We start from the raw sequence: 11,773 nt of genomic DNA, 5'->3' as shown, positions 1-11,773 counted from the left end.
AACAGAAACAGGAAGTAAGAGTGAGAGAAAGTTGTGGTGAAAGAGTACAGCAGGGATCACCACCATCCCCCGCCGGAGCCTCGTGGAGCTTTTAGGTGTTTTCGCTCAATAAACACTCACAACGCCCGGTCTGGGAATCGAAACCGCGAGTCCGCTGCCCTAACCACTGCGCCTCCAACATATACTAACAAGTAAATTAAAGCCTTAATAAATCAACGAGACAAGAAAGAATCGCCCATAACAAATTCCCTTTTTTTTTCTTAAATTATTTCTACAGAGTTTCTAGAGAAATTAAAGCTACATTTGAAAGTTACAACGATGCGTATACGAAAACGTCGATGGAAACAATACGATTGAAAATAGAAAAATAGGCATTTCAGCTTCTGTCTGTCAAATCTATTCGCAAGGCTTTGGTCAGCCCACGGCCTTAGAAGACACCTGTCCAATTTGCTACGCCATAGGACCGAACCAAAGACCACATGGTTTAGCAGCAAGCTTCTTAACTATACAACAACGTCTGCGTCTATATAAATAACTAGCAGTATCGCCCGGCGTTGCTCGGGTTTGTAAGGGAAATAACTATATAAGCGTTTTTAGAGAAAAATAACAAAAAATGCATAAAAAATTTTTTTTTAAATCGTTGACTCATCGTAGACATTTTTAGAGAGTTACTTCCCTTATATAATAGCGAAAAAAATGCATTAAAATGGGAAAAAATGATGGTAAATTTTTTTTTAAATCGTAGACTCATCGTAGACGCGCACTAATACCCAGAAGGGCTCGATATGAATGACGACTATAAGATACCCGGTTTTGGTTAAACTGCACCGCAAAATGTGGGAGTAGTTAGGAATCTAAATCGAAGGGGACAGACACAAAACTTCTCTTTTATATATAAAGATATGAATTCATTAAGAATTTATCTTGTATGATGTTTAATATACCCTTACTCGTCTTTCGTGTTCAAATACATACGAATGACTTCTATGAGTTATTTCCCTTGGGGCACCGATATTTCATTCATGTGTGTGTGTGTGTATCTGTGCGTATGTATGTTTATACACATACATACAGACATCTGTATGTGTTTGTGAATATGTATGTGTATATTATATATTATATATGTGTGTGTGTGTGTGACCTCCGCGCAAGCGCAATAAGACTCGATTCTATTTCCAAACCATTTTTCTTATTCGTTTGTCTTATGTATCTTCTAGGAATATTCTCCTTTATAAAACATTTCCGTCTTTAATAACGAAACCACTATATCTGTTCGTATTGTATGTCTTCATCAACATTTAATTGAATTATCACCCAACCCTCCATCGTACGATATAACGGGAAAAATTGAATGATTCCAACCAAACATCAATATTAAATAATTGCCGGATAATCGAGAAAGCACCTTCACGTAAGTCGCAATTTTTCCGGAGTTTTCTTTTTTTCTTCTTTTGTTGGCGATCCTTCGGTATAGGTACCGTAAGTATCGGAAATGGCTTTCTTTACATTTCTGAACATAACAGAAACCCTTTTCTCCCACCCCTAACCCTAACACAAACCCTAGCCCTAACCCCCCATATATATATATAAAAAAAAATTTTTTTAAACCCAACACGGTGATCTTACGACACCGGTACTTATACCGTAAGATCGCCAAAAACACTACCTATACCGAAGTTACGCCACTGAAAGTATTTGTTCGCCAGCTTCCATATAAATTTTTAAAATTTCTCTAAGGTTTATTTTTTGCAGCTGAACAGTGAAAAACACGGTCGCGAACACATTCACTCACGAGCGACTTGAACAGTGACATACCCAGGATAACACACTCTCGTACAGACACTCACTCATACACACATATACAGATACACATACAGACACAAAAGTACATGTTTTATGTTTTCACGAATTCATTATTTTTATCTCATCTCTGTCATATCCTTTACGGGCATTCCTTCGATATAACTCGACAAAATCAAATCACTTCACTTCGGGTATTTCCGTGGAAGCAAATGACAGTTCGAGGCGATCCTTCGTCTCTAGTAGACCTTTCCGTCGATTTCCTTATATTTTTTTTACATATGGGCTTGCGGGAACTTTTGAAGTAATATACATACATATACACATACACCGAGTAAAAAATTTCAGTTATCTCTTTCTTTCACACATTACTCTGTCTCTTCACACACACTAACAGAAGCACTTCACTTACACAACATACTGTCTGTCTCCCACACCCCATCAAACACACGCACGCACACATGTACATCAATGCTCCCATGCACGGTAACTTCAAAAGAACTTCCCTCGTCATACAATCGCTTTCTCTTAGTCTCTTTCGCTCTCATTACTTCAACAGTTCCCGCAAGCCCATATGTAAAAAAAAAAAAAATTTTTACGGAAATCGACGGAAAGGTCTACTAGAGACGAAAGATCGCCCAGTTCGATCCTGTTTTCTGCTTGGAAATTTGCGGATTTTACCCTAACCCTAACCTTAATCTCAGTAGATCTATCAATAAGTATTGATAGATTTATCGAGATTTCTGTCACCCTAACTCTAACCCAATCTAGTGTGACAAGATGTGGTTTAGTTAAATAATTATATCTACAGTTTACTTGTAAGGAGATGTGGTAATGTTGTTGTATCTCTTCTTTATCTTATACTGCTTTTTTTCTTTCCTTATTTCAGATTATCAAATGACATTTGTGGTTATAAGATTGCTTACAGCAGAATCATCATACATCATCAATATTTATTATCTTTTGAAGACGAAAGGAAATACTTTACTGAAGTGATATAATCCGCTTACATAAATCTCTGGTGGATTACATCATCATCATCGTTTAACGTCCGCTTTCCATGCTAGCATGGGTTGGACTGTTTGACTGTGGGCTGGCGAACCAGATGGCTGCACCAGGCTCCAGTGAAATATTTCTTCTGAATGGTGATTAATAGCAACATTTTTCCTTGAAATGTTTAGATAATAAACTTGGACAAATTTACAAAGGAGTTTTCAGCCCCTTCAAATCTCAACACAGATCAGAATTGATGGAAATATAACAGCAGAAATATCTGTTACGAATGATATATATGAGTGAGGAGAAAAAATAAAAATAAGCATCTTTATATAAGTGTGGCTGTGTGGTAAGAAGTTTGCTTCCCAACCACATGGTTCTGGGTTCAGTCCCACCGTGTGTCCTCTTGGGCAAGTATTTTCTACTGTAGTCCCAGGCGAACCAGTGCCTTCATTTGACTATAACCCCACAAAGCAGTGCCTCAGCGTGGCTTCTGTCCAATAACAGAAACAAATGATATTTTAGCAAGAGAAGGAAAATTATGGAAAATAAATTATGTGAGGACACAGTTGGATTTAAAACAGAATTTAAACCTGTTGGTTTTCCTGATAATATAAAGATAGAGAAGAGCGAGACACCTTATCAGTGCAACATATGTGGTAGGTCGTACTCTGATAAAGATCACCTCAATAATCATAAATGTATTCAGACGGGAGATAGGCCATATCATTGTGATGTCTGTGGTAAATCATTCTGTCAGAAAGTTCATTTAACTATTCACGTACGGGTCCATACAGGAGAGAAACCTTATCACTGCGATGTCTGTGGTAAATCATTCTCTGTGGGAAGTACCTTAACGAAACACAAACGCATTCATACAGGAGAGAAACCGTATCACTGTGATGTCTGTGGTAAATCTTTCTCCGGAAGTAGCGACTTAACTCAACATAAACACTTTCATACGGGTGAGAAACCATATCGCTGTGATGTGTGTGGCAAATCCTTTTCAAAAAGTCCACACTTAACTGTACATAAACGTATTCACACAGGAGAGAAACCATATCAGTGTGATATCTGTGGTAAATCATTCTCTGGAAGTAGTCCCTTAGTAATTCATAAACGTATTCATACAGGAGAGAAGCCATATCACTGTGATATCTGTGATAAATCGTTCTCCCAAAGTACACATTTGACTGTCCATAGAAATAGTCACACAGGAGAAAAACCATATCAGTGTGATATCTGTGGTAAATCCTTCTCAAAAAATCCATATTTAACTATACATAGACGTATTCACACAGGAGAAAAGCCATATCAGTGTGATATCTGTGGTAAGTCATTCCCTGGAAGTAGTGCTTTAGCTACTCATAAACGTATTCATACAGGAGAGAAACCATATCAGTGCAATGTTTGTGGTAAACCATTCTCGCAAAGTGCACACCTAACTGTACATAGACTTATTCACACAGGAGAAAAACCATATCATTGTGATATCTGTGGTAAATCATTCTCAAAAAATAAATATTTAAGTACTCATAGATGTATACACACGGAAGAAAACCCATAGTGTGATATCTGGTAAATCATTCTCTGGAAAATAGTCCCTCAGCTATTTATAAATGTATTCATGCAGGAGAGAAACCATATCACTGTGATGACTGGTAAATCATTCTTTGGAAAATAGTCCCTCAGCTATTTATAAATGTATTCATACAGGAGAGAAACCATATCACTGTGATGACTGTGGTAAATAATTCTTTGGAAATAGTGCCTTAACTCCTTATCAATACTTTCATACAAGTCGCAATCCCTATCACTGCAACATCCGTGATAAATCATTCACAAATAACACTGTGTCTCACGATTTTGGTCCCTGGTTAGCAGCTCTTATTTCCTTCTTGCTTACCCCTAGAAAGTATGAAAAATGGTTACTATTTCCTGCAAACTTTGCATTGTTACATTTATTCAAACCCCCAAAGAATCTCAACACATGCTCCATAACTACTTCTGCTTATCATCAGTGATATACATAATTACCCACCACAGGACATGCTTAAGTGGTTAACTTCAAACAAATCTGTGGAATTGGACAGAATATTTGGTGTAACGATATTTCTACTTCAGCAACTTAAATAATGAAATTATTGTATACAGTGCTCAGGTGCACCATGACTTGTCAGAAAGTGCGTATAAAGCATATGCAGTAATGTAGAAATGTCTGGAAAGCGAACAATGTATGAGTCAGATACATGCTTGTGTGTGTATGGAGGGGAGACAATCAGGTGTAGTGTTGGCGAATCTCAGAAAGCATGGAAGTTTTCAAGGATGCAGTGTTCCGACAACTAACAACTGATGCCGGCAGTTTGTTCCATGCTTCAGCAACTCTCAGCGTGAAAAAATGTTTCCTAAAGTCATGGGAGCTGTGCTGTTTTCTGACTTTGTAAACATGTCCATGGGTGTTAGACGGTGGAGTTTGAAAAGGTGCTCAGAGATATTGTTTGTAAGATGGTTGATAATTTTAGGGGTGTCTGCATATGCCGTAATGTACAAATGTCTGGGAAGTGAACAGTGTATGAGTCAGATACATGCTTGCGTGTGTACGGAGGGGAGAAAAATCAAGTGTAGTGTTGGCGAATCTCAGGAAGCAGGGAAGTTTTGAAGGATGCAGTGCTCCGACAACTAACAACTGATGCCGGCAGTTTGTTCCATGCTTCAGCAACTCTCAGCATGAAAAAATGTTTCCTGAAGTCATGGGAGCTGTGCTGTTTTCTGACTTTGTAAACATGTCCACGGGTGTTAGACAGGTGGAGTTTGAAAAGGTGCTCAGAGTTATTGTTTGTAAGATGGTCACTGAATCTCTGAAATGTAATGGGAAAATAGGTCAGTTTCAAAATATTGATGTCCAGGTTACAAAACCATAAGCTTGAAGGGAATATTAAACATTTCCTTTGGTTTCTATGTAGAAACAAATAGGAAATAAGCCTTACTGACCAAAGACAAATAAAATTAAAATTTTGCTACACATTGTAATTGACTGTATCATTCTCAACATGCTGGTTATCATAAATGTTGTGTGACGTATGTCCTGTTTTGTTTTTATTAAGGAATCTTTCACTTTTCTCATTGGTATATTCTTTACTCTTTTACTTGTTTCAGTCATTTGACTGCAGCCATGCTAGAGCACTGCCTTTAATCGAGCAACTCGACCCCAGGACTTATTCTATCTGTCTCTTGCTGAAACGCTAAGTGACGGAGACATAAACACACCAGCATCGGTTGTCAAGCGATGCTGGGGGAACAAACACAGACACACACACACATATATATATATATACGACGGGCTTCTTTCAGTTTCTGTCTACCAAATCCACTCACAAGGCTTTGGTCGGCCCGTGGCTATAGTAGAAGACACTTGCCCTAGGTGCCACGCAGTGGGACTGAACCCGGAACCATGTGGTTCGTAAACAAGCTACTTACCACACAGCCACTCCTGCGCCAATGTTGCTTATAAATTTACTAGTTATACCAATGAGAGAAAGCTAGAAAATTAATCCTTATCTGCAAAAGGTCCTTAGTATATATTGCTGCATTTTGGCCTGACTCACCTTGGGTTACTGTGACGAGTATTTCAGTTGGTTGAATTAATGGAACAGCCTACTTGTGAAATTAACATGCAAACGGCCAAGCACTCCACAGACACACATAACCCTATGATTTCTTTTTTTATTATCCATTAAGGGCTATACAAAGAAATGACAACACAATCACGGATGATTTTACATCACAGAGCAATTTAGGGTCAATTAAAAATTTAATGCAGGAGTGGCTGTGTGGTAAGTAGCTTGTTTACCAACCACATGGTTCAGGGTTCAGTCCCACTGCGTGGCACCTTGGGCGAGTGTCTTCTACTATAGCCTTGGGCTGACCAAAGCCTTGTGAGTGGATTTGGTAGACGGAAACTGAAAGAAGCCCGTCGTATATATGTATATATATATGTGTGTGTGTCTGTGTTTGTCCCCTCCCCCCCAACATCACTTGACAACCGATGCTGGTGAGTTTACGTCCCCGTAACTTAGCAGTTCGGCAGAAAAGAACGATAGAATAAGTACTAGGCTTACAAAAAAAATAAGTCCTGGGGTCGATTTGCTCCACTAAAGGCGGTGCTCCAGCATGGCCACAGTCAAATGACTGAAACAAGTAAAAAGAGTATATATATAAACATGATTAGACAATACAAGGGACGTTTTTACAGAACGTAACGGCAGACGAAATGGCGCTAAGCATTACTCGTCTTTCGTCTTCAATTCCATAATGACTTCTATGAGTTAGGCGCAGGAGTGGCTGTGTGGTAAGTAGCTTGCTTACCAACTACATGGTTCTGGGTTCAGTCCCACTGCCTGGCACCTTGGGCAAGTGTCTTCTACTATAGCCTCGAGCCGACCAAAGCCTTGTGGGTGGATTTGGTAGATGGAAACTGGAAGAAGCCCGTCGTATATATGTATATATATGTTTGTGTGTCTGTGTTTGTCCCATCCAACATCGTTTGAGAACCGATGCTGGTGTGTTTATGTCCCCGTTATCTAGCGGTTCGGCAAAAGAGACCGATAGAATAAGTACTGGGCTTACAGAAGAATAAGTCCCAGGGTCGAGCTGCTGGATTAAAGGCGGTGCTCCAGCATGGCCGCAGTCAAATGACTGAAACAAGTAAAAGAGCAAAAAGAATTATTTCCCTTAGGGAACCGATATTTCATTCACGTAGGTATGTGTATTTGTGTGTGTATACATGCTTATACATATACATAGGTATTTATACACAGACATATATGTGTGTCACTTCTGCGCAAGCGCATTAAGGGTTAATACTATTTCCAAACCATTTTTCTTTGAGTCTTGTCTTTCTTCTCGCAATATCCTCCTTTATAAAACATTTCCGTATTTAATAACGAAACCACTATATCTGTTCATATTGTATGTCTTCGTCAACATTTAATTGAATTATCACCCAACCCTCCATCGTACGATATAACCGGAAAAACTGAAGGATTCCAACCAAACATCGATATGAAATAATTGCCGGATAATCGAGAAAACACCTTCACGTAAGTCGCAATTTTCCGGATTTTTTGTTTTGCGCTTGTTTTGGCAAGATATACATATATATACACATACACCGAGTAAAAAATTTCAGTTATCACTTTCTTTCACACATTACTCTGTCTCTTCACACACACTAACAGAAGCACTTCACTTACACAACATACTGTCTGTCTCCCACACCCCATCAAACACACGCACGCACACATGTACATCAATGCTCCCATGCACGGTAACTTCAAAAGAACTTCCCTCGTCATACAATCGCTTTCTCTTAGTCTCTTTCGCTCTCATTACTTCAAAAGTTCCCGCAAGCCCATATGTAAAAAAATTTTTTTTAACGGATATCGACGGAAAGGTCTACTAGAGACGAAAGATTGCCTATTTTTTTAAGTTGCCTGTACTACTTAAGAAGAGTGGTCCCGGTGCGCGCAGTCGCGTACTCGCGCATCCGCACTAGCTAGTCGTGACTAGTCGATCCTACAACGACTACCTAGCAAAGTAAATAAAACACAAAGTAAATATTTTTTAAAACAGTAAATAAAACAAAAACACAAAGTAAGGATCGACTAGTCATGACTAGCTAGCGCGAGTGCGCGCACCGGGACCACTCTTCTTTAGTAGTACCTTAGTTTCCTTTTAGTGAAAACAAATTTCGTGTGAAGCTCTTTTTGGAAAACAATTTGGCGTAACTTCGGTATAGGTACCGGAAGTACCGGATACATTTCAAGAAAGTGTTTTTTTTTTATATATATATATATAGGGGGGGAGAAAAGGGTTTCTGTTATCTTCAGAAACGTACACAAAGCCACTTACGGTACCTATACCGAAGGATCGCCAACAATTTTCTTTAAGATCCATGATTCTCACGTGTCTTGTCCCCCCTCCCTTAGATCTTCCCTTCGGAACAACAACATCCACTAAATATGTCCCCCCCCCCCCCCGCTTTTTTTTTTAACCTTTTACGTTATTTTTCGTCATTTTATTGCATTGAAACGGTTATATGTATGTGTTTGTGTGTATATATAACACACATATGGACACAGGTTCGTGTGTCACATAGATAGCTAGAGGCAATGGCCTCTTGGAGCTAATCAACGGCCTATATATGAAACCCACTGACCAAAGCTAAAAAAAAAAATGTTGATACACATTGTAATTGAAACACAACTGCACATAGATATAGTCACACTTGTGTAAAAACCTCTGTCAGTGAGATATCTACAGTAAATCATTTTCTTGCTTATGTCAATTATATATCATCATCGTTTAACGTCTGCTTTCCATGCTAGCATGGGTTGGACGATTCGTCCTATATTTCTGGAAATCAGTTAAAGCTTGTATATCTATTTCTCTGTAACTCTGAGTCTCAGTTATCTGTCTGTCTCTCTCTCTCTCTCTCTCTCTCTATCCAACCACCCTCCTCGGAGTGTTTCACCATGCACACACACATCGCGTATATATAATTGCTTTCCAAGGCAACGAAGAAAGCAAACAGTAACAGGATGTTGTCTGAGTTTTTAGACGCAGCAAATGATTTGAGCTCAAATACTGGCGATTCATTGGTTAAAATTCGAAGAATTAAACTACGTTAAACTTACAAATTACAATTTTCTCAAAAAAGCCAAGTGAAAATAATGTTTTCTTTTGACACATTCTACCAGTATACAAAGTTTCAAATTGTTTAGTTAACTAGAAATTGGGTTGAATTCTGTCTATCTAAAGGAAAAGATCCCATTCAGTTAAATAATTATACGTACAGTTTATTTGTAAGGAGATGTGGTAATATTGTTGTATCTCTACTGTTTAAATATCTTCTGTATCTGATGCTTTTTTCCTTCTTCTTATTTTAGTTAATCAAATAACATTCATGGTTAAAGGATTGCTTACAGCAGAGTCATCATACGTCATCAATATTTATCATCTTATGAAGACTCAAGGAAATACATTACTGAAGTGATATAATCTGCTTATGTAAATCTCTGGTGAATTACATCATCCTCATTGTTTAATGTCCGCTTTCCATGCTAGCATGGGTTGGATGGTTTGACTTGGGGCTGGCGAACCAGATGGCTGCACCAGGCTCCAGTGAAATACATTTTCTGAATGGCGATTTATAGCAACATTTTTTCTTGGAATTTTTAAATGATAAACTAAATTTGGACAAATTTACAAAGGAGTTTTCAGCCCCTTCAAATCTCAACATAGATCAGAATTGATGGAAATATAACAGCAGAAATATCTGTTATGAATAAAATATGTTGTAATTCAGCAAGTATTTTCTCCTGTAGCCCCAGGCCAACTGAATCCTTGTGAGTGGATTTCAGAGACAAAACTGAAAAACGACTATCATCTATATGTGTGTATGTGTATCTCTCCACTTCACATCTGGTGTGAATTTATTCTCTGTATCTTGGCAGTTCAGCAAAAGAGACCATTGCTATGAGTGTCAGACTTAAGAAGACTTTGACTAAAACCCTACAAGGCAGTTGCCTCAGCGTGGTTGCTAACCAATAACTGAAACAAGTAAATAGTATTCTGGTGGGAAAAGGAAAATTATGGAAAATAAATTATGTGAAAACGCAGTTGAATTTAAACCTGTTGATTTTCCTGATAATATAAAGATAGAGAAAAGAGAGACACCTTATCAGTGCAACATATGTGGTAGGTCGTACTCTGATAAAGATAACCTCAATAATCATAAATGTATTCAAACGGGAGAGAAGCCATATCATTGTGATGTCTGTGGTAAATCATTCTGTCAGAAAGTTAATTTAACTGTTCATGTTCGCATCCATACAGGAGAAAAGCCGTATCACTGTGATGTCTGTGGTAAATCATTCTCTGTAGGAAGTACCTTAACAAAACACAAACGTATTCATACAGGAGAGAAACCGTATCACTGTGATGTCTGTGGTAAATCTTTCTCCGGAAGTAGCAACTTAACTCAACATAAACTCTTTCATACAGGTGAGAAACCATATCGCTGTGATGTGTGTGGCAAATCCTTTTCAAAAAGTCCACACTTAACTGTACATAAACGTATTCACACAGGAGAGAAACCATATCAGTGTGATATCTGTGGTAAATCATTCCCTGGAAGTGGTCCCTTAATAATTCATCGACGTATTCATACAGGAGAGAAGCCATATCACTGTGATATCTGTGATAAATCGTTCTCCCAAAGTACACATTTGACTGTCCATAGAAATAGTCACACAGGAGAAAAACCATATCAGTGTGATATCTGTGGTAAATCCTTCTCAAAAAATCCATACTTAACTATACATAGACGTATTCACACAGGAGAAAAGCCATATCAGTGTGATATCTGTGGTAAGTTATTCCCTGGAAGTAGTGCTTTAACCACTCATAAACGTATTCATACAGGAGAGAAACAATATCACTGTGATATCTGTGATAAATCGTTCACACAAAGTGCACAACTGACTGTACATAAACGTGTTCACACAGGAGAAAGGCCATATCAGTGTGATATCTGTGATAAATCATTCTCAAAAAATAAATATTTAAGTACTCATAGGCGTATTCACACAGAAGAAAACCCATAGTGTGATATCTGGAAAATCATTCTCTGGAAAATAGTCCCTCAGCTATTCATAAATGTATTCATGCAGGAGAGAAAACTTATCACTGTGATGACTGTGGTAAATCATTCTTTGGAAAATAGTCCCTCAGCTATTCATAAATGTATTCATGCAGGAGATGACTGTGGTAAATAATTCTTTGGAAATAGTGCCTTAACTCCTTATCAATACTTTCATACAAGTCGCAAGCCATATCACTGCAACATCTGTGATAAATCATTCACAAATAACACTTTGTATCACGATTTTGGTCCTTGGATAACAACTGTTACTTC

At 38.2% G+C, this 11,773-nt stretch overlaps 2 protein-coding genes across 2 annotated transcripts in view; both read left to right on the top strand.

Annotated features, from left to right (window-relative positions):
- LOC115226500 (zinc finger protein 729-like) overlaps positions 1-11,773 on the top strand; it is a 66,710-nt gene that overhangs the window by 34,849 nt on the left and 20,088 nt on the right. The window contains exon 3 of the mRNA XM_036515169.1: positions 3,317-4,362. Coding sequence (XP_036371062.1) covers positions 3,317-4,362 — 1,046 coding nt within the window. The remainder of the gene's footprint in view (positions 1-3,316; positions 4,363-11,773) is intronic.
- LOC115226332 (zinc finger protein 2 homolog) lies at positions 7,524-11,488 on the top strand. Its single transcript, XM_029797331.2, has 2 exons — positions 7,524-7,895; positions 9,744-11,488. Exon 2 carries the CDS (start codon positions 10,449-10,451, stop codon positions 11,460-11,462), a length of 1,014 nt encoding a protein of 337 aa, XP_029653191.1. The 5' UTR covers positions 7,524-7,895; positions 9,744-10,448; the 3' UTR covers positions 11,463-11,488.

Source organism: Octopus sinensis, linkage group LG30 (assembly GCF_006345805.1).
Source record: "Octopus sinensis linkage group LG30, ASM634580v1, whole genome shotgun sequence".
NCBI classification, from domain to species: Eukaryota; Metazoa; Mollusca; class Cephalopoda; order Octopoda; family Octopodidae; genus Octopus; species Octopus sinensis.
This window is presented reverse-complemented; position numbering and strand designations above follow the sequence as displayed.

Bases quoted from the DNA above. Each gene is read 5' to 3' on its own strand.
- LOC115226332 (XM_029797331.2), top strand. From the start codon at position 10,449: ATGGAAAATAAATTATGTGAAAACGCAGTTGAATTTAAACCTGTTGAT.